The 22,356-nt window shown below is 36.4% G+C and overlaps 1 protein-coding gene across 5 annotated transcripts in view; it reads left to right on the top strand.

Annotated features, from left to right (window-relative positions):
• The window catches only part of CNTRL (centriolin), a 92,039-nt gene that overhangs the window by 30,252 nt on the left and 39,431 nt on the right, over positions 1-22,356 (top strand). For 3 of the 5 annotated variants that reach the window (XM_059410904.1, XM_059410902.1, XM_059410905.1), the window contains exons 8-16: positions 2,832-2,888; positions 4,753-4,872; positions 5,514-5,742; positions 7,267-7,376; positions 9,509-9,703; positions 14,234-14,387; positions 16,098-16,318; positions 19,333-19,509; positions 21,821-21,955. In XM_059410904.1, the coding sequence (XP_059266887.1) occupies positions 2,832-2,888; positions 4,753-4,872; positions 5,514-5,742; positions 7,267-7,376; positions 9,509-9,703; positions 14,234-14,387; positions 16,098-16,318; positions 19,333-19,509; positions 21,821-21,955 (1,398 nt within the window). Of the gene's footprint in view, positions 1-2,831; positions 2,889-4,752; positions 4,873-5,513; positions 5,743-7,266; positions 7,377-9,508; positions 9,704-12,230; positions 12,387-14,233; positions 14,388-16,097; positions 16,319-19,332; positions 19,510-21,820; positions 21,956-22,356 lie in introns of those variants that run through there. The other 2 variants (XM_059410903.1, XM_059410906.1) reach the window with 2 other exon arrangements.

Below are 22,356 nucleotides of genomic sequence, written 5' to 3'. Positions count from 1 at the left end.
GCTTAACCCACTGAGCCACCCAGGCGCCCGTGACAATCAGTTTTATCTTAGCAGTGAACTCTGGGCCACCACTTAACATTTGTATGTAAAATACAAGTATAGGGGCACCTGGCTGACTCAGTTGGTAGAGTGTACAACTCTTGTTCTTGAGTTCAAGACCTGTGTTGGGTGTGGTGCCTACTTAAAAATAAATCATAAGTAAAACTTTAAAAAAATGAAAGAATAAAATACAAATATAAAAAACATACTTGCTATGGTATTACTTGATATTTGTGAACATTTAATAAATTTTCCTGAGTTACTGATCTTTTTTTATAATATAAAATCTATCTTTTATTACTAAGATAAAGTAATATTTTTTATGTGCGGACTCCCTGGTATATGTTAGTTAACTCCTTGAAAACCTGAGCACGGGATGCCTGGGTGGCTCAGTCCATTGAGTGAGTGCCTTCAGCTCAGGTCGTGATCACAGGGTCCTAAGATTGAGCCCTACATGGGGCTCTCTGCTCAGCGGGGAGCCTGCTTCTCCCTCTCCTGCTCCCCCTGCTTGTGCTCTTTCTCTCTCTGTCAAATAAAAAAATCCTAAAAAGAGAAAGAAAAAGAAGAAAAGAAAACCTGGACAAAATGTCACATCTTTTGACTTTGCACTATCCCCAAATTATAAATTATTATAGCTGCTAATTTTCTTTTTTCTACTTATAATGTTGTTATGTTTTTGTTGTGAATAAATGTTTTATAAATTGTCAATTGTTTTTGCTGGGTTTATTTTCAGTAACTATTTTTGGTTAGAAGACACTGCTCTTCTTTATGTCATTGTTGTTTTTATCATTAACTATTTAAAAACATTATTGACATACAAAGTTAATATATATTTATCACAACAAATTTAGACAGCACAAATGTATACAGTAGAAAATAAAGGTTTCACTCTTCCCTTTTCCTCTTCCCTGGATGTTGATATATATCCTTTTTGTTTTCTATGCTTAAATATATGCTTGTAGTTATATAATGTATATGTAATTAAATATATATACCTTTAAATATTTTGTGATGAAAAGGAACCTTACTATATTTTTTAATGCTGCATCTTATTTTTTTACAAAACGGTATATGTACCATACCTCTCCAAGTTAAAAAAACATGCCCACACATGTACACACACACACACACACATACACACACACACCTTTTTTATGTCTTTCAAAGTCTATATTGTGTTCCATTATATGGATATGCAATAATTTATTTAACCCATTCTTATTGATGAATATTTAGGTTGCCTCCACTTTTTTTTATTAGAAACAATACTACAGAGAAAATCTTTGTAAATAAGTATTTATGCATTCATAACAGTAATTCCCTGGTTTAAATCACTACAATTTGAGGTGCTTCACTGGCTTAGTGAGTAGAGTATGTGACTCTCAGTCTCAGGTTCATGAGTTCAGGCCCCACGTTGAGGGTAGAGGTTATTAAAAAATAACAATTTTAAAGAAATCACTACAAATAGAATTACTGGGTAATTTGCATTTTAAATTTTGGCAAATATTAAAAGTGTTTGCCTGCTTTATACTTCTACAGCAGTGAGTGAAAGAGCCCAATTCCTCACTGAAAATTATTATTTTGAACTTACAAATAGGATAGGAAAAAAGTGGAATCTCATTGCTTTAATTTCACTTTTTATTTTTTTATTTATTTTTTTTTAAGATTTTATTTATTTATTTGACAGAGAGAAATCACAAGCAGGCAGAGAGGCAGGCAGAGAGAGAGAGAGGAGGAAGCAGGCTCCCCGCTGAGCAGAGAGCCCGATGTGGGACTCGATCCCAGGACCCTGAGATCATGACCTGAGCCGAAGGCAGCGGCTTAACCCACTGAGCCACCCAGGCGCCCCTAATTTCACTTTTTAAAAAATTTGCTGGAGAGTTGAATATTCCATATGTATTTACTAGCTATTTGAGTATCGCATATGTGTTTACTAGCTATTTTGTATTTCTTCTTTAAATTTCTTTTTTCTTTTTTTAATCAACAGGCTATTTTTTATTTTAAATACTATTAACATATAGTATATTATTAGTTTCAGAGGTAGAGTTCAAGGATTCACCAGTCTTATATAACACCCAATGCTCATCCTTAATGTCCATCACCCAGTTACCCCATCACCCCAATCCCCTCCCCTCATTTTTTTAAAATTCATGTTGTTTTACCTGCTTTTTCAGTATTCCAAAAGACTATTCTTTGTTTCAAAAAGAATTCTGGATCTTATTCTAAGAGTCTGCATTTGAAAAATATTTTCCATTATCTTCTGCAGAATATTTGGTGATATCATCCCCAGTTATGTAATGCTTTCTGGTTTCATAAAGTAACGCTTCACATCGTAGGTCATTTACCTATAAAAGAAATGTAGTAACCTTAAAGTAAAACTTCTGGTGCCATTTAAACTATTATAGTCCCCCTTTCCTGCCCCAACAAATATTAATTAACTTCAATGTTAATATTACTTTGTCCTTTTGCAAATTATTTACCTCCTATTCTTCAGTTTCCTTATTTTTAATATGAGGATGATTTACCTGTCCTGCCAGCCTCACAGAGTTGTGAGGACTAAATAAGGTAATGAATATGAAAATAATTTGAATTGAATTAAGCAAAGTAATGGAAGGTGGTAAATCTGTAACATAGAATGATGATAAAATGTGTGTCCATATAAAAATGATACAGGTTCTAATAACATTATCTTTCTAAGGTAAGTTGTGAATCAAGAACAGCTTCTATTACTACAGCTTAACTCTCTAAAGTTCTCCAGGTGATGGTCTCTGTTTGCTTTTTTCTCCTTTTAGCTCTTGTCTTGGTTTCTTGCAGAGCATTTTCTGCCGATTCTTTATTCTTCCTTAAAGGTAGTCCCTTCAGGGCTGAATTGCACACTATGTTTTTCATAGTTTGCATGATAACTTGTATTAATATGTTTACATACATCTTAAGTTTGGAAACTGGCTTGCCTTCTCAAAAAATGTGCTTGTGTGTGTATGTGTAATTTTTTTAATGGATGTGTACATAGGACAGTGGATTTGAATGTGAGGGAAAGAATTTGTATCATTTTTCTTATTGGTAAATGTGTTAACTGCAGTCAACTCTTGATCATCCACAGCTAATACTGCAACTAGCCTACTTTCCAGGTCCTTTGACTCCTAATGTGCTCTCATTTATGATTTCTTCAGCAGACATTTATTAAATGCTTACTAAATGCTAAGTCTAGCACTATAAAAGACACAAAGGTAATTTTAAAATGCACAGAGTATATATTATTCACCCTCAGAGGCCAGTCCATACATCATCCATGGTTCCAGTCACATTTGCCTTTGTTTGGCCCTACTTGGGCCAATGATTTTTGGGAAGAAAAGCCTGAGATGAGTTTATGCTGTTGGTTATGAGTTGCTTTCTTGAGATTCAGGGACTTAAAAGCAGTCAGTAAAAGCATCAAAATGGGTAATGTGCTGGACACCCTGCAGCAAGACATCAAAGGCAGCATCGTATATTAGATGGAGTATTAATTTTGAAATCAGGAGACTTGTAATTGAACTCTGCCTCTTCACTATGAGCTGTGAAATTGGCCAAGTCATTTAACCTCCTGGTGCAGCTCTTATAATTTCATAGGGTAGTTGTAAAGATTCAGTGAGATAAGAGATCAAGACTGCCTGTCATCCAGCTTAGCATTATTTCTACTTGGGTGGATAATCAGGAGATGACTGTAAGCTAAATCGTGCACGACTTTGAGTTCCCGGGCCTTGTAAAATGTTCATGTTTATTTATTTTTTTATTCTCTTCAGCTTGCATTTTCATATTGATGAAATATTTCTGCATGTTTTTTGTCTGGTATCTACTATCTGATGCTGTAGTTTAGAAAAGGCAAAAATCACTTAGTGGACCTTTGAAATGAACTCACAGGATTATATTAGTAGGAAGGGGGCTGATAGTGGTAGTTAATAAAATATTTAGCTTCTGCCACTAGTCTAATATGTAGCTTTTGATGAAACAATTACCAATAGGACTCAGTTTCTTTATTTGTAATTCAAATAATTAAATCAGATGATCTATTTTCTTCTAGCTCCAAAAATTTTAAGAATAAATAAAAAGTTGTAATTGTTATAGAGTTAACTTATTAAAAATTTAAGGCTATATATTGGGATCTGATTGACCTTATTCACATCCTTTATCCTCTAATACAAAGAATAATGTTCAGAACACTGAGATACTGCAGGAAGAACAGTACAATTAAAGCCAATTTCTTTTTTCCACCCTTCTTAATCCTTCTTGTGATTCCTTTGTGATTAATCTCATATATCATCTCTATCCATAATTTGAAGCTGTCATTAACTTGCAGAGTAAGTTAAATTAGTGTTCAGTATTGAAAAATCAGGAAGCAAATACTTAATACAGTACTTAAAAATAATTGGTACAGAATTATTTTCATATTTGGGTAAAGCGAATTTAAATGATTTTTTAAAATATTTATTTATTGTATCCTGAGACAGCATATAAACTTCAAAGGTCTTTTATGTGATCTTTTATGAAGTGATAATTTTATATTGCGTTCTTTACAATACTTTAGAATGAAGATAAAATACTGTAAATGTTCTGCTATTTGCTGTGGGGTTTTAAAACAATCTAATTATTAGTTATGATTAGAACTTTCTATGCCATTGTACCATTATACTAACTTACTGACACTGTATGTTGTTTCATATCAAATTGGGCCTATAGCTAAAACAGAAGACTGTGGAACTAATACGGGCCTGTCAGAAACAGTATGAGATGGAACAGGAATTGGCCTTTTATAAAATTGATGCCAAATTTGAACCACTAAATTATTACCCATCAGAGGTAAGTTTAACTTTTATTATTTTATTTACTTAGAGTTTAACGTTTTAGTAATCCAAAGTTAAAGCCAACAGAGAGTAGAGTGGGGGAAGGCGGATGGTGAAAATGTTTAAGAGACTTTTATCAATAACCACTCCACTTTCTTAAACAAATTTTGGTTGAATTGGTTACTAATTTTTGGTTCAGTAAGTTAAAGCATTGTCCAGAAGAGGTAAAAAGCTGCAAGGGAATCTGTGATTCCAACTGATACCATATTATCTCATAAAAAATTCAATTACTAAAATTTATTAGACTGAGATTTTACTTACATATCAGCTAAGAAACCAAAATCAAACACCTAAATTTCTGATTTGAGAGATTAAACAATGCTATTAATCACATAACTATAGGCAGTTCTTTAATCAACCAACCTAAACCCACTTTGGGGGCTAGGAGGAGGAATTCTTAGAGGCCATTTTTTGTTTCAGTTCTTTTTTGGCATGTTAAGAGTGAGATAAATGGTATATATTTTTCGACTTCTAGGCATGTAGGATTAATGTTTAGGCAATTCTGTGATATATTCTTCACTAATAAAATGAATAATGTCACTTGGCTGCTTAGAAATTATTTATTGAACCATAAATATTTACTTATTTTGTTTTTAGTGTGTCGAAATTGATAAAACCCCAGATGAAAGCCCTTACATTGGCAAATCCAGATACAAGAGAAATATGTTTGCTACAGAGAGTTATATTATTGCAAATGCCCAGACGGTAAAGATCGAGAAGATGGAGCCAGATGAAGGGGCACAACTCAGAAATGAGCATGTGAACTTAAGAGCCCACACATCACTGGACATACAACTGGAAGACAAAGAAAAAAAAATAAGTGCAGGTTAACAAAAGTTATTTTAAATTCTTTTAAAAATATAAAAAGATTGAATATATAGGCAAATTTTGTTTTATAATTCTTTTCATTAAACATGCTAAAGGTATTTATTATGTTATTTACATAAAAAGCCTTGAAAAAGTAGTGATTCATTGAGCAAATGTTTTTTTTTTTTTTAAGATTTTATTTATTTATTTGACAGAGATCATAAGTAGGCGGAGAGGCGGGCAGAGAGGAGGAAGCAGGCTCCCCATGGAGCAGAGAGCCCGATGCGGGGTTCGATCCCAGGACCCTGGGATCATGACCCGAACTGAAGGCAGAGGCCTTAACCCACTGAGCCACCCAGACATCCTGAGAAAATGATTTTTTAATGATTTCTGTTATGGTTGAGAATGGGTCTTGACAGTAATTTGGTGGCAGCAGGTGCAGGGGATCCAAGAATGCTTAAATCTTGACCTGCCAGCAAGTCCTACCCACTGTCAGAGCTGCACATTCAAAGATATAATTGGTCATAATTGTAGCAAGTACCACTTTACTGATTACTATGCATGTAGCCAAAACCTAAAACAGCACTTTGGATAAGTTGGATCAGTGCATCCTCCTTAGACTTTGGCCCAAGACCAGCTTCTGACTCTTTCCAACCTGTCCCAAAACATCTAATCATATCCTGGCAAGTCATAAAGAAGTCAATCCAAGAGGGCACTTAGATACCCTGCCAGTGGCATATTCTAAATCCATTTACCCAGTGAGCTGCATGGATATGGAAGGAGAAAGCAGATCTGAGTTTATGTATCCCCCTAGTAATTGTGGCACATTGTGGGGCTCTCACCAATCCAGTGAAGCAGTTCATCTTCCCTTGGTTGGTAGCTAAATGGAAAACATGGAAGGCCAGGAGAGAGGTTGACTTGGAGAGGGGTTGAGAAAAGAGACTGAGTTGTCCATCTCATACACCCTATACAAAGCTCTGGAAGAGGAAAGCAGAAATAAATCAGATATATGTGTAGACTAGCTCCTAGTTTTATAGGAGGCAGAGAGGGAGGGAAGGAGAGAAATTGGAAATTTGAGATAGAGAGTAATTGATTTGAGATCACCACCAGCATGAATACACGTTCAGTGGTGAATTTCTTGATATGAAGCCCCATATAAAGAAATAACCTCTAACCACAGAGTTTTTGTAATAGCTTGAATCTTAACTATAACTTAGTGACATGTAAATGCATATTTATGAATAAATCCTTATTCTCTCAGAAGAGCTCTTTAGTATTGGATGTATCAAGTAAAACTCTTTTTATGTTAAGACTTTTACGAATAAAATGATCAGTTATAGTTCTCTAGCATATCATAAAACTATTCTAGAGATTAACTGAGTGGAAAACTATCATAAATTAATTTTTAAAGAATTTCTGTAATCTGTAATGACAATTTAATTGGGAGGGAGATGTTATTGTGAAGGAAAAAAGTCTGGTAGAAATTTGAGAATGCCGAATTTTTCTCGTGTGTGTCTGTGTTCATGATTTTTTAAATTTGCAGCACAAACTCGACTATCAGAACTACATGATGAAATAGAAAAGGCGGAACAACAAATTTTAAAAGCTACTGAAGAATTTAAACAGCTGGAAGAAGCTATACAACTTAAAAAAGTACGTAAATACCAAGTAGCAATGCAGGAAGAAATGAAAAAAATGGAATGTGTTTTCTCCCTTCATAACCATGTTATGCAAATTTTAAATCAGTGCTGCCTAATTAACTACAGAGTAACAATTTTCAGCCTCAGTTATGGTTCTAGTATTTTCCAGTTACATTTTCCTTCCATTCATGATGACATTCTATTTTTTATAAAGCATACGGAAATAAATTACTTTTAACTTATATAAAAAGAGATATTCAGTCTACTCTATTATGAAAGTGTCTATTTTACCCAGGGAGGTTGATGTGTCCTATTATATCTGTTCTAATTTAATTAAGCAGTACCCACCATTAAGATCCTGAGACCTAGATTAAGAGTCAGAAGACATCTTTACGATACATGAACATTATCAAACACAAGCAGCAAAAGTGTAAGTGATATAAAATATGGTGAACAAAAAGATGGAGATGTTACTCTCAGAAATTACCAAAGTATGTCACGAAGAAATTAGCGGCTCAAACCCATGATGTAATTGCACAGGAAGTATTTAAAAAGGAAGTATCTTGACAGTTTTTAAGTGTGTAAAAGGTTTTAGTTATTTGCAACTTTTAAAATCAGTATTTCAAAATTATGTTCATAACTGCATTCACACACCATAGTAGGTAAAACAAGAATGTGAAGTCCAAAATGTAGATTTTTTTCAAAAGATAAACTATATTGTGATTTTAAAATTATATAGTAACTAGAAATTGATTCAAATTTATTGGAATTTTACTATATTCTAGTCCCTGACTGGGCTGGGCCCTGAGTGATGAATAAAACAAGTCTATTTCCCTCCCACATGGATAGGAAATAGGCAATGAACAAGTATTAAAAAAAAAAAAGAAATAGGAAATATAGTTAAACAACATATGTGTTGTAGGAAAAAGAAAGGAGACACAATAAAGGAATATAATTTAGATTGTGGAGCCACAAAGGCCTCTCTGAGGAGGTAACATTTGGGCTGAAACCCAAAGGAGGTGAAGGAGCCAGTGACGCAGCATTAGGGGATAGAGTATTCCAAACAGAGGTGACAGTGGGTGCAAAGACCTTTACACAAAAGATTTCTCTGCTGCGGCGGGGAGAGTGTGTGGAAGATGAGGTCCAAGATTATGCCAGGCTTCATAGGCTGTCCTATGTTAGAGAGTAAGGCATTTGAATTTTAGTCTGAAGGTAATGGGAAGCTTTTGAAGGACACGAGGTAGTAGAATGGCTGATCTTGTTTGTATTGGTATAAGGTCACTCTAGCTACTGCCCGAGAGTGAGGTGGGGTGAGGGAGACAGGTGAATCTTCTGTGGGGCTGTTCTTCAGTACAGGCAAGAGATGGTAGTGGCCTAGGCTAGGGGGGCAATGGATGTGGATGGAAATAAACTGTCAGCAAAATTTGGCAGGTGAACTGATCAGACTTACAAATGGATTAAGGGGTGCCTGCCTGGTTCAGTTGGAGGAGCACTGGACTCTTAATCTTGGGGTCATGAGTTCAAGCCCCACATGGGGTATAGAGATTACTTCAGTAAATAAAAGCTTAAAAGAAAACGGATTGAAAGTGGGAGGTGAGGCACAAGGAGCCATCAAGAGTGATTTTAATAATTTAAAAAATGTTTTTGTAAATAATGTACATAATTTTTAAATAAATGGATGCTTACAAAATGCGCTTGAAAAGGTTATTTTATAAGACCAGTGCTCTAACCTCTGAGCTAGAGGGCTGAAAAAAGTTATTTTAAATGAGTACATATAAACCTCAATTTTTCATTACACTATTGATTTGCTTGACATGCTTATAACAAGGGCAAGTGCTATATAAAGTCAACTACCATTAATATTATAGTTACTATTACTATTAATAATTTACAAGTTGCTTATACTAGAATGACAGCTTCATTTTTACCTGTTCTTATGAAATACATAAATAAAGATTTTCTGCACGTAATAAGGATAAAAGTATAAGATATGAATGGAATGCCTAGAGGACTTCTACATTTTACTTTTATTAAAAAAACTGGCAGAGCACAGAATACCTTTTTAAATTTCAGAAGTTTTCTTTAAGGTTGTTAATCACTGTTGCTATCCTCTGTTAATTGTATGTTGGGGTATCGGGGGATTAGGTTTCAGAATCGGAGAAAGACCTTCTTCTCAAGCAGTTGAGTGGTAGAATACAGCTTCTCAATAAATTACGCCAAGAAGCTGTGGATCTAGAAACCCAGATGGAAAAGCAGAGGCAAGAAATTGCTGAAAAGCAGAATGAGATCAAGGACCTGCAAACAGCTATAGATAGCCTGGATTCCAGAGACCCAAAACATGTAAGTAAATTAAGAGATTTTGGCTTATTCTCTAGGGACTAGAATATCATTCCATCTAGAAATTATGTCTCCTCATTTTTAGCCTCAGAATTCTTTCTGAAAGTCTTTCAGTTTAATGCACAAATTTGAGTGATATGTTTATGTATGCATGTATGTCATATATATCTGTATGTGTGTTATATATCCATATGTCTATATATACATAACATATGTGCATTTATACTTATATATAGAAGTATATATATATCTCTGTGTTGAAAACAAAACCTAAGACTTGAAAGAGATAGCTTTCAGTAGAATGGTAGATGCATGGTACACTTATATTTTAAGTGGCTGAATATTATTATATTTGAAAGCAAGAGAAGCCTGCTCCATGGTGCTGTCCAAACCTCTTACCCTTTCTCTTTTATTGCTTTGTTTTCTTAAGAGCAAGGTGGTGATATGGGAGAGCTGAAAGGGATTTAAACTCCTTTCTCTCCTCTTTTTTAATCCTTTATGCAAATATTACATTAAACCTATTTGTTGTTTCATATTGTTTTGTTTTGTCCTTAATAAGGAAACACTTCTCTAGAGTGTGTCTTCCTAATATATGGGCAGAGGTGGTCCAGTGCCTGCCTGATGGAGTAGGTTCTTGTCTCTGTCTCTAAGAAGTCTTACTAATGGCTTACATTTTACCTAGTATTTGTAAAAATATTAGTAAAAATACTTCCTGCATATTTCACTGCTATACTTTGAATAATAAGGTTATTTTACAAAGAACTTTAAAATCTCTGATTTAAGAGAATTTAATGTGGTAAGGACAACACACTATCATTACTTTAAATAGTTGTCAAGTTATTTGATTATCCCTTTAAATATTTCAATAAAATATCATAGGTAAATTTTTTTTTTGCAGGTTAGCTAATTCTGACAAAAGGTAACCTTATCATTCACAGAAATACATTCTTTTCTAACAAAAGCTTAAGACTAAGTATTAAAATTGAAACTAAAAGAGGACTTGATCATTTTAAAGAATTTTGTTATATGAAAAATTAGATTTTAAGTAATGTCTAATATGGTCAGTAATATCTTGCTTTCTTGCATTAATTTGTTTGGAAGTCTGCCACACTATCTAAGGCTCCTAAGGACAGGAACTATATCCTACTATTTATCTGAATTCCCAGAGGCCAGCCCTGTGTCTAGTGAGTGTTTGCATCTGGGAAGGTAGGAAGGAACCCACCCTGTAGGCACTACCTGAAGCTCCTTTGCTGCTTCCTCCAGTTCTTACTAATGGCTTACATTTACATTGATCTATGAGTCTACTTAGAACCTAGATTGTATGTTTGCTTTTAAAAAGTGACTTTGACATTCTTGGCAGAAAGGGCATCTAATCATCCTGGATATCTATAAAGAATTACATACAGAAAGGAGTTAAATGAGAAACAGGAATGACATCCACATTTTGAATGTAGTCAGTTTCTGTTGGTGGGGATGAAACATACAAACCTGATTTGAGGTTGCTTTTTGGTATTGTTAAAATGACTAACTGTTTGTTTTTAAGGTTACAGCTTTAGTCAAAGCACCAGAGGGTGTCTCTTTAATTTGTTCACCCAGAGGGAGCATCTTTTTCTAGGTTGCACAAAGTTACCTTCTTGGCTGGTGTTAGGCTCCTGTTAGGCACCCCATTCGACAGAATGTGAACATTTTATTTTAGCAAAAGAGAAAATCAAGTGTGGGGTCCCTTCATATTTTTCTATGGATGGAGACAGACTTTTATTCAGTTAACTTTTATTATCTAATCAGATAAAGTGCCTCTCTGAATAGCAAATAGAATTTAAAAGTAAAGGCTTGAGAGATGAGAAAACATTATGTGACTCTGAGATAGGATAGAGAACAAACACATTAGGTGCCAATAAAGTGTTCCATGATGTTGGGGGTTTTGCATACACTGGTGAGGAACTTCATCACAGCATATGCAGCATTGGTGACTTTTTGTTGTTGTTGTTGTTTTTAATTTGCAGAAGGTGAAAATGTGATTTTAAAAGATTAAGTGATTTCCTAAATTCATCTTTTAGGAAAAGGCTGAGCCCATGCTGTGATACTGCAGCGACCCTTTCCCCACAAGGGAATTACAGGACTCCAGAGATTAATTATTTTTAAAATTAGCTCAGAGACAAACCAGTCAAGTTTTCAAAAAACAGAAGCATCTAACTAGGTTTCAAAAGGAAAAAGTACTATTTAAAAATCAAATCCCATTTTAGCTATTAAAAATGTACATAGCTAGAGGCACAAACACCACAGCAGCAAACAATAAAGGAAGATTTGTGTTGTTCTTCCCTACCTGGCAATGCCCTGTGGAAGCGAAAGGTAACTAACTGTTCTCTGTGTGCAATCAGCCTGTAGTAATCTGTTGCAAAGGTTGTGTGTGATTGGCCCTTGGGAGCTTCCTGTGTTGTGATTTAAAGCGTGGAGGGTGGGGCCTGCCTGCAGAGGCTGCTCGTGATTGGACAGGCTGGGCTGCCGCTCACTCTCCGCCTGGAATGTGGTTTGAAGCTCTGGGAAGTGAGGCTCGAAGGCGCTTACAAAAATGTGGCTGTCAGAGAGGGAAGTGCACGTGAATTTGAAAACAGCTTTAGAAAGCTCTCCGCCCACAGTTTCCCTGTTCTGAACGGCTCAGTTTTAACAGGACAAATTTTAAGTTAAGGTATGACGATTTTCTCTCTCTTTGTGCAAAAGACTTGAAAGGAGGAGGAGTCAGAGATGTAAGTTCCTGTTTCTATAACTCGTTTGTGAACTCCACGGTCATGAAAAATCGCAGAATGTACTTTTGATCCCATGTGCTTAATGCAGATCATTGGCATATTGAGCCTTTTTTGGGTCCTGCGTGTAAAGAGATTTCAGTGGAATTTTTAATGGTGAATTTTAAAGATTTAATGATGGAGATATGAAGGCAGTGTTGTTTTTTGTTTCTTTAAAATTCTTTCGTGAGCCATTAAAACCCTAAATTTACTTAGAATTTGAAGAGGTATCTGTAGTTACCTTCTCAGAAAGATTTCAGATGCGTATTCCGGGAAGGCAGGCAAAGAAGAGTTTTGAAAATCCCATCAAGTTTTACAATAGTGTAACAGAAACGTTCTGAGCAGCCTGCCATTCATTGTTCCTTGAAAATGAAGGGACTTTTCTTTCTTGTCTTTGGAGGCAGCAGAACATCTAAAAAATTCTTTTATAATCAAATGAGTACTAGACTTGAGAGCTTGGAGTTGGTTCTGACTGTGATGGAGTTGTTTCTCCTGATAACTTTCTCTTGTTCTATTGTTCTGTTCCTCTGATCCTGTAGGGGCAAACCTGAGGCATGAGGGTGTGAGTGTGAGGGAACTGTTTTGTCTCCACAGGAACAGTTGCCTCAGAGCAGACCTGGGCAGGTCACTGGTAGATCTGAGAATCAGTTTTTTCACATGTAAAAGGAAGGGTTAAACTAGACCATTTGGTTCTCAGGTTTTTTCCCCTGAGCACACCTGGAAATATAATCTAGTCTTTTCAGTTTACTCTAGCTCCTGAATGCATGACTGTCATGGTGCGAATAGTTGTGTGAGTACAAGAAAGCTCTGTTTTCTACCGGGGGTAGATGTTGAAATAGAGGAGTGTGCCTCTGGAGGCCCTTCATCTTGAGACTCTCTGGGCTGAATGGTCTTGGAGGTTTCTCTCAGCCCCTTGTTTATCAAACTGAAAAATAAAGCATTTCTTTGTATAAGGAATTGAGAATAAACCTCAATCCCAAGTAAGTATTTCTTCCATGTCTCTATTTTTCCTTAAGAAACCATTTTTTAAAGTACATTTAATGTGCTTTTTTGATTAAAAAGATATGACTATTATAAAATTTTTAATATTTTAAAACATACTCCTAAAAAAGAAAAAACAAAACTCCTGTTATTCCTCCCCCTAGATATCATTCTTTTAAAAAAAATGTTTTTAAAGATTTTATTTATTTATTTGACAGAGGAAGCGCAAGTGGGGAAGCATCAGGCAAGGAGAGAGGGAGAAGTGGGCTCCAGCCCAGGACCCTGGGATCATGACCTGAGCTAAAGGCAGACGCTTAACTGACTGAGCCACCCAAGCATTCCCCATATATATTCTTGTTAACATTTTGGAATATAGTAATTTTCTATGGATATATGTGTATATATAATTAACTTTTTTGAAACCGCATTAAAAGATGCGTGCAGGGACGCCTGGGTGGCTCAGTTGGTTAAAAGATGCGTGCAGTTCCAGGAATATTGAACTTGGCTACAATTACCTAGTAGGTATGCCCTTGGAAAACTCGTTTAAATTTAACCTTCTTGATTTTCAGTTGTCATATCTGTGTAATGGAGATGATTTCCAGATCAAGTTATCCTGAGGTTTAAATGAAAACTGTGTGAAGACAACAGAGGGCCTGGCACAGACTTAAATTGTTACATTTTATTTTCCATTCTTCCTTTAGAAATGTTAAGCATTATTATTTTTAAAAGAATTTAAGGGACTCAGGATTTTGCTGATTTCTTTTCAATTCAGTGCCATATGAAGGCTCAGAAAAGAGGTAAAGAACAACAACTTGACATTATGAGTAAGCAGTACAAACAACTTGAAAGCCGTTTGGATGAGATACTTTCCAGAATTGCCAAAGAAACTGAAGAGATTAAGGACCTTGAACAACAGCTTACGGAAGGTGAGAATTGAAGTATAATTTATAGAAGTCAGTATTTAATTTAAAACTTTAAGATGCTTCAGTATTAACAAAAGATAGATGACACTGTGGCAGGCATTAATCCAGATGTGAGCTGAATATGCTTCAGCTGTTCATACCAGTGTTTGATAGGGAAATATTTACAGAGTACCCAAAAATGTTTACTATAAGTAAAACATCTTTTCGGTTTCAGTTCTGTTGCATCTATTTCCTAGTGAGTCAGGTCATTGCATTCAGTAGGCAAGAAGTCAGTACAAGATCACGATAAGCTCTGGCATGTCATTGTCTTTGTCCAAAGCCTATAATCCTTTCAGGAACAAAGAGCCTGTTGACACCAGGGCATTCAGTGCCTAGTTCTAAGGAGAGTGTGGAAGGAATTTTAGGATCTACATTTGCAATGCAGATTTAGATTGTGACATTGCCATATCCATGAAGGAGGAAGATAATACAGGTTGTAGTAGTGAGGGCCCAGGATGGGGTAAAAAGAGCCCAGTTCCCATTTTGCCATTATCAGGTGTGGGACCTGGGACAAGTTATTTCTGTCTTGATCACTGTTGGGAAGATTAAATGAGGTCGTGTTCATAAAGTACCTGGCACACAGTAGGTTCCCAATACATGGTTCCCAATATGTGGTTTGCGGTTTTTTTTAAGTCTCCAAGTTACATGTTTATGCTGCCCATCTTGGATTAGTCTTGTATGTTGAGTGGTTTTGTTTTGTGTATCTAGCAGCAAGCACTCACAGTTTTGTTGAACGTTTTTCATTGTTTACTTGGGAAATTTTATTTAATATTTTTAACTTTTTTGACCGAGAGAGATAGGGAGAGAGAGATAGGGAGAGAGGGAACACAAGCAGAAGGAGTGGCAGAGGGAGAAGCAGACTCCCCGCTGAGCAGGGAACCTGATGCAGGGTTTGATCAGGACCCTGGGATCATGATCTGAGCTGAAGGCAGGCGCTTAATGACAGAACCATCAGGCGCCCCAGGAAAAGTTTATTCTCATTATTTTTCTTTTTTTTTTAAATTGAATTATTGGGAACCTTTTTTGTTTTTTGTTTTAAGACTTTATTTATTTATTTAACAGAGAGCGAGCGAGCAAGAGAGAGAGAGGGAGAGATCACAAGTAGGCAGAGAGGCAGACAGAGAGAGAGGGGGAAGCAGGCTCCCCACTGAGCAGAGAGCCCGATGTGGGGTTTGATTCCAGGACCCTGAGATCATGACATGAGCCAAAGGCAGAGGCTTAACCCACTGAGCCAGCAAGGCACCCCTTCATTATTTTATTTTAAACTTCTTACAGCCTGAATTGAGCATTTTGTAAGCAATGCCCATTGACTATCTTGCTTTTATTCTATAACTAGTTAATACTCCTGCACTTTGGATAATAGAGGGAAAATGATCATTTTATCTTGAAAAAGAAAAACAAGTGGGGTGCCTGGGTGGCTCAGTGGGTTAAAGCCTCTGCCTTCGGCCCAGGTCATGATCTCAGGGTCCTGGGATCGAGCCCCGCATCGGGCTCAATCTTTAAAAAAAAAAAAAAGAAAGAAAGAAAAAGAAAAACAAGATGGTGCAAAATCATTGAAAGCTTAGAATTTCTTTCTTAGCCAGTAACAACTAAGGAGACGAAGTGCAGTAATTCTGTATCTTGAAAGGATTTTCTTATGTACATTATCACCTTGCTTTTTTCCATTTTGTGTAGGACAAATAGCAGCAAACGAAGCCCTGAAGAAGGATTTAGAAAGTGTCATCAGTGGGTTGCAAGAATACCTGGAGACTGTCAAAGGCCAGGCCGCTCAGGCCCAGAACAAGTGCAGAAAGCTACAGGATGAGAAGGAGACATTGCTGCAGAGACTGAGTGAGGTCGAGCAGGAGAGGGACCAACTGGAAATAGTGGCCATAGATGCAGAAAATATGAGGAAGGTATGATTTGTTTCTTCTTGCCTGTTTCCTCAGCCTTAGAAGTAGGTGATTGGAAGTTAGCAACTGTGTAATTTGAAGTGACAAAAAGTATTAATGACTATTTAATGGGGTTTATCCCTTTAGTGACACACTTGGAATCATTATTTTCCTTTACTAAGAAAGAGAAGATTATTCCAGCTGAGTCGCTCCCCCTGAAACGTGTTGTTATCAAAGAACTATAACAAATAGGAAATTATAGCTATTACAGTTGCTATATCAAATGTTCATATTAAGCACAACATAATTTTCTGATTCTTATTGTTATTCATAATTTTAACTTTATTTTACAAAACAAGACACAGTGTTCTAAACTCTATCCTTCCGTACCTGGTTTATTGCCACTCATTTAGAGATCTCACATGATCTGTTTCAGTTGTGTAACACACTGTTATCATGCATGAGAACCCAGATTCCCAGATTTCATCCCTAGTAGGACTTGCTCTGGAAGTTTGAATTCATATATTTAATACTACAAAAATTCTCAGGCAGATAAAAGTGTCAAAAATTATATTTAACACCATGTACTCTAAACTCAGCTTAAGAAATAAAACATTGCAGATATGAAACCTTCTGCATACCTCCATACAGAGGTAACAAAATCTTGAATATACTTATTTCCCTGCATCTCTTATTATATATGTAGCCATCCATAAGCAATATGTGGCATTGTTTTGCATAATTTTAAGATTTATATAAAAGATATTCTTTATATATATATATAATATATATTTATATGATATTCTTTGGCCACTTTTTTCCTTCCTTCCTGTTTATGTTTTGGGGAATTATACACATTGATGCATGTAGCTCTAGTTTGTGTGTATTTTTATTTGTGTATATAGCATTCCATTATAGGTACTACCACAAATTTATTGCTTATTCATTCTCCTCTTGGAGAATATTTAGGTGGTTTCTGGTCTTTGCTATTATAATGTTGAATGTAACATCCTTGCACACATCTTGAGCGTAGGGGACTATGTTCAAGATTGGAGCATAAGTCAGAGGGTATGTGCCCTCCTCAATTTCACTAGACGTTGTCAAATAATCCATTCATAGGGATTCAGTCAGTTTCTACTCCAGCAATGCCAGCGCTACCACTATATCACATCCTTGCCAACGCCTTAGTGTTATCTGACTTTTATTTGTTAAGCTTTTATTTTGAAATAACTTTAAATTTTAGGAGAATTAGAAGAATAAGAAAGATAACACTGTACCATGCATTCAGAGTCATCAATTAATATTTTTGCTACACTTATTTTCTCTTTCATATATAATTTTTACATGTTTTTATATACAAATTTTTCTCACCATTTGAGAATTAGTTGTGGATATCACCCTCCTTAGCTTCAAAATATTTCATCATGTGTTTCCTAGGAACAGGGACATTTTCTAACATAGAGTATCTAACACAGAATAATTATCACATTCAGGAAATTTAACTTTTTGTCAGTCTTAGTGTTTGCTAGTCTGCTGAGTTTGAAATGGTATCTTTTTGATGAAAATTTTACATTTATAAGAATTTTTAAGGAATTTAAAAGAATTTGTAAGAATTTAAATTTATAAGAATTTAAAAGAATAGTTCAGTGAATATCTGTGTGTTCTTCTAGATTCAAAAAATATTTTGCTGGGTTTTTTTTTTTTTTTTGCCCTTGAGTTATTTGAAAATTGCAAATATCAAGACATCATCTCTCAAAAATTAGGACATTTTCCTACATCACTAAAGTGCCATTTTTATACATAGAAAAAATAATAATTCCCTAATGTCATCTAATATCTGAACTGTATTCAAGTTTTCCCAGTTGTGCCAAGAATGTCTTTGGTAGCTGTGCATGCAGATGTGTGTGTAGAAGCCAGGCTAGTGGTCCTGTAGAGTGTCCCACATGCTGAATTGGTCTGTTGTTTTCTATGGTTTAACTTGTTCCTCTGTGCTCCATGTAAACTCATATCTTGTTATAACTGGATTTTCCTTTGATTTCTGAAAGATTGGGCACCTTCCCTTTGTTTATTTGCTATTCAGACTTCCTCTTCAGTGAATTCCCTTTCATACTTTGTGCCCATTTTTCTATTGGATTGTCTTTTTCTTAATGACTTGCAGGAATTCTTTATATACTCTGGACTTTTGTTGGTTATAAGTAGAATTTGCATTTTGTACAAGCAACCCAAATAATTGAGAAGCCAAATGGTTTTTGGACCACCCCTGAGAAATCCTATAGAAGTTCCCATCACAAGATCCTCCTCTTTAAGTTAGGATAGTTTGATCTAGTTCTTCAAGATCCCAAATAAATAGATAAAAGCTGAGATAATTAAAAAAAAAACAAAACAGATAGACTAAAATGAATTAGAACTACAGTACACTAATCAATATGTACTTATATTCTTGTCAGCACTCATTCAAGTTACTCTATCATCCTTAATTAGATTAGAGAGTGCTAATCCCATTTTGTTCTTCTAATAAATGAACATGCTGTGGTTTAATTGAAAGGGTGTGGTTTTTTGCAGTCAGACATCTGGGTTCATAGCCTATCTTTTCTTAGCTACACTGCCGTGTGCAATTTACTTAGATATTTATTCTCTAGTTCCTCTTCTGTAAAATGGAGATACGACTGTGCCTTACACAGTTGCTGTGAAGATACGATGAAAGAGTAAAAGTGAAAACTTTTGTTCCAGGGTCTGATGGAAAATAGGCCTTACATTTTATCCCAATGTATTCAGTCACATTGAAAGTGTCACACAGCTGATTACTTTGGAAAACATGTTGGTGGCCTACTGCTTTTTCTGATTACATTTAGTCAGGATTTTGTTTTCCAACCTGGATATGCACAGCCTGCAGTTTCATTGTATTGCTAATGAAAACTATGTGGGCCAGGCCAGCATTGGCTGGCCAATTTGTTTCACGGTGTTCCAGTTACTTATAATGACTTGCAGGTGCTTATGCAGCACAGGGAGGGTTCCATAAATGTACTGAATCCTTACAGGAGCTCGCAGAACTAGAAAGTGCCCTCCAGGAGCAGCATGAGGTGAATGTGACCCTGCAGCAGGCCCAGGGAGATCTCAGTGCCTATGAGGCTGAACTAGAGGCTCAGCTGAAAATACGGGATGCTGAAGCCAGCCGGCTCAAGGAGGAGTTGGAAGAACTTAAAAGGTTCAGCCAGGTAAGTAGGGGCATAAAGCTATCTAGAATGCAGTTAACGTATCAGCCTTTCTTTAATGTAAGAGGAAACATTTTTTAACATAATGTGTGCGGAATGATGGGAAGAGTACATTTTTGGAGTCAGATGTTCTGAGTTCAGACAGTACCCCTGTGTACCCGTGTGTCCCTGCGTGAGCATGCAAATCCCTTCCCAGCTCTTGAGCCTCTGAAAAATGCCTCCTTGTCTATAAAATGGATCCTTGTGAGGATAAGGGAAATATTGGGCTCGAAAGCACCTCTAGCAGTTGGTATTCAATAAATTCTAGAGAGACCTCTTAAAAGAGAGACCTCTTTTAAAAGAGAGACCTCTTAAAAGAGAGACCTCTTTTAAGTTAGTGTTATATTTCATTTTGCTACTTTCTGTTTTGGTTGGATGAAGTATCCACTTGTTTAAATTGTACCGGCAAATCAGGAATAATTATTCATTCAGTGACCACTTACTGACTGGCCAGTGACGGCAGGTCCTGTGGATGCTGCAGTGAACAGCACAGATGTGGTCACTGTCCTTGGGGAGCTGACAGTCCAGTAGTGAAACAGCTGTGGGAGAAAGAATGGGATCGCATTCTGTCACAGGGGAGGGGTGGTTAGGGAAGACTGCCTTAGCAGAAGCTCTCACAGCCGAGACTCAAAGGATGAGTTGGACTTCAGATGAGTTGGACTTCGCTGCGCAGAGGGAGGGGGCGTGAAAATGGTAGGGGTAAGGAATGGGTGTTCTAGGTTGACGAAAGAAGGGGCATAGCGCATCTGAAGTGTGGAAAGTGTGCCTCTTGGATGCCAGTAGCAAGAAGGGTAGGGAAGAGAGAGAGAGAGAGGCAGATGGAAGCCAGTTATGGCATATTCTTTATCAAATTAATAATGTTAATTTTGTTTAGCTCTTGTTCACACAGTCTGCATCTTTCTCCAGGAAGCCCACTGTGACCCACCTCTAGTGCCTGCTGGAAATCTGGGTTCAGGATCTTACTTTAGTATTCTTGTAGCCTGTGCTCAAAGCATTTTAGATTTTTAAATCTAAAAATTTAAGATAAGCTTAGATTGCCCATCTCTCCCACTAGGCTCAGGGCACAGTGACTACCCAGACTGTGTATGCCTGTTTCTGTTCTCTCAGGGCCTGGCACAAAAAGGGGTCAACGTGCACTTATTGGATGAAAGTGAAATAAAATAAGATCGTTTGAATCCCAGGAATGTATGTAAAATAGCATTCATGTGATTAGAAAGGAAATAAAAATAGGTCATGCTTATTATAGTAATTATGTTAATTTGTATCCCTTATGAGATATCAAATGACCATCTGACAATTGTCAGGATTATATTTCTCAAGAGTATCAAGTTTTATAAAACTAGAGTTGACAAGATCAGAGTACCAAAAAAAAAAAAAAAAAAAAGGGAAGTTGGGGGGAAATGAAGTAACAGGAAATACAGATTTCTAAATAATAATAAATTTTCTAGATGGCATCTCATGTCAAATAAATTATTTTCTTTTTTTTTTAAATTCTCTTAAGTTTTCAAGCCAGCCTTTATTAGCTTGACTTCTGGTGTCCTTTGTATTTCCATTGTCCTTTTTTTTCTCATAAGTCATGACAAAAATATTATAATAGCCTAGCCTTTTTACAGATTTACTTGGTATTAAGAGGGATATTCCCCTTCTTGGTAGGAACACTACCAGACCTGGTCTTCAAGACATATATTGAGAGTTACGGAGCATAACAGATATCTCTCTGATCTGCAGATCTCTGATTGGTTTACTTTAGCTGTATGAAATCACTTGGGAAACTTACTATTGTTTTTTGGAGGGGGAAGCTTATTAAATGCAGATCCCTGCTCCCTCCCCCCAAGCTTCTGGTCCATTGAGACTGAGATGTCATCTGGGCATCTGCATGACTAACAAGCACACCAGGTGATTTTGATACAGGTATGTGAGGACCACAGTTTGAGAAATAATGTTCTAAGGGAAGGAAGAGCAGTAACTATTGAATCACTCACAGAACTTCTAAATACAGTAGGTACTTGGGCCCACCCCTGAGATTCTATTTGGTATATCTGAGCTGAGCCGATTCTGATGTCTACTCTTTCTTATTAATGGCTGAGGAAGGCATGTGGAAAAGATTTAACCTGGGCTTTGAAATTTGAACATATAAACATAAAACCGCATTATTATAAAACCATAGCTATCAAGGGATTGTGTGTGTATATAAATATATTTATGCCTTTATAGATTAAAATGTTATGTTTTGTGTTTATGTTTGTTTTCATATTGTTGCTTCCCATGGCGATAGTTAGAACAATCGGCCCTTCGAGAGGAACTTGAGAAGGAAAAGCAAGCCCTCAAGAATGCAGTCAGAAAAGCCCAGCTCTCAGAAGGAAAGGACCAAGAAAATAGTGAGCTCCGCACACAACTCAAACAGCTGCAGGTAGAGACATGTCTGTTCAGGATATATTCTTACGTAGGACACCCTCAGACACTTAACCTGCTCCAACCTATAGTGAGCAACTTGAATTATTAGAAAAGAAAGATTCTGGGTGAGACGGTACTGTGTCCCTTGTGAGCCCATCGCTGTAAGATTATTGACACACATGTCCTTCGGCTTGTTTTGGGGGTGTGAAGAGATGGAGCCAGTCGGGTGTACACAGTGAGGACTGTGCAAACTCACAGGAGAAAGCATTACCTGACATTTCTCTGAGAAGCAGATTTGTCACCAGGCTGAGCTCAAAGGATCAGATTGATGCATTCTTCTTCTGCTGAAATAGCTTTGTAATTATCCAGGAATTTAACTAAAGTGGGTTGCAGAACTTCTTAACTGTAAACAGTTTT

The sequence above is a fragment of the Mustela nigripes genome, chromosome 9 (assembly GCF_022355385.1).
Source record: "Mustela nigripes isolate SB6536 chromosome 9, MUSNIG.SB6536, whole genome shotgun sequence".
NCBI classification, from domain to species: Eukaryota; Metazoa; Chordata; class Mammalia; order Carnivora; family Mustelidae; genus Mustela; species Mustela nigripes.
This window is presented reverse-complemented; position numbering and strand designations above follow the sequence as displayed.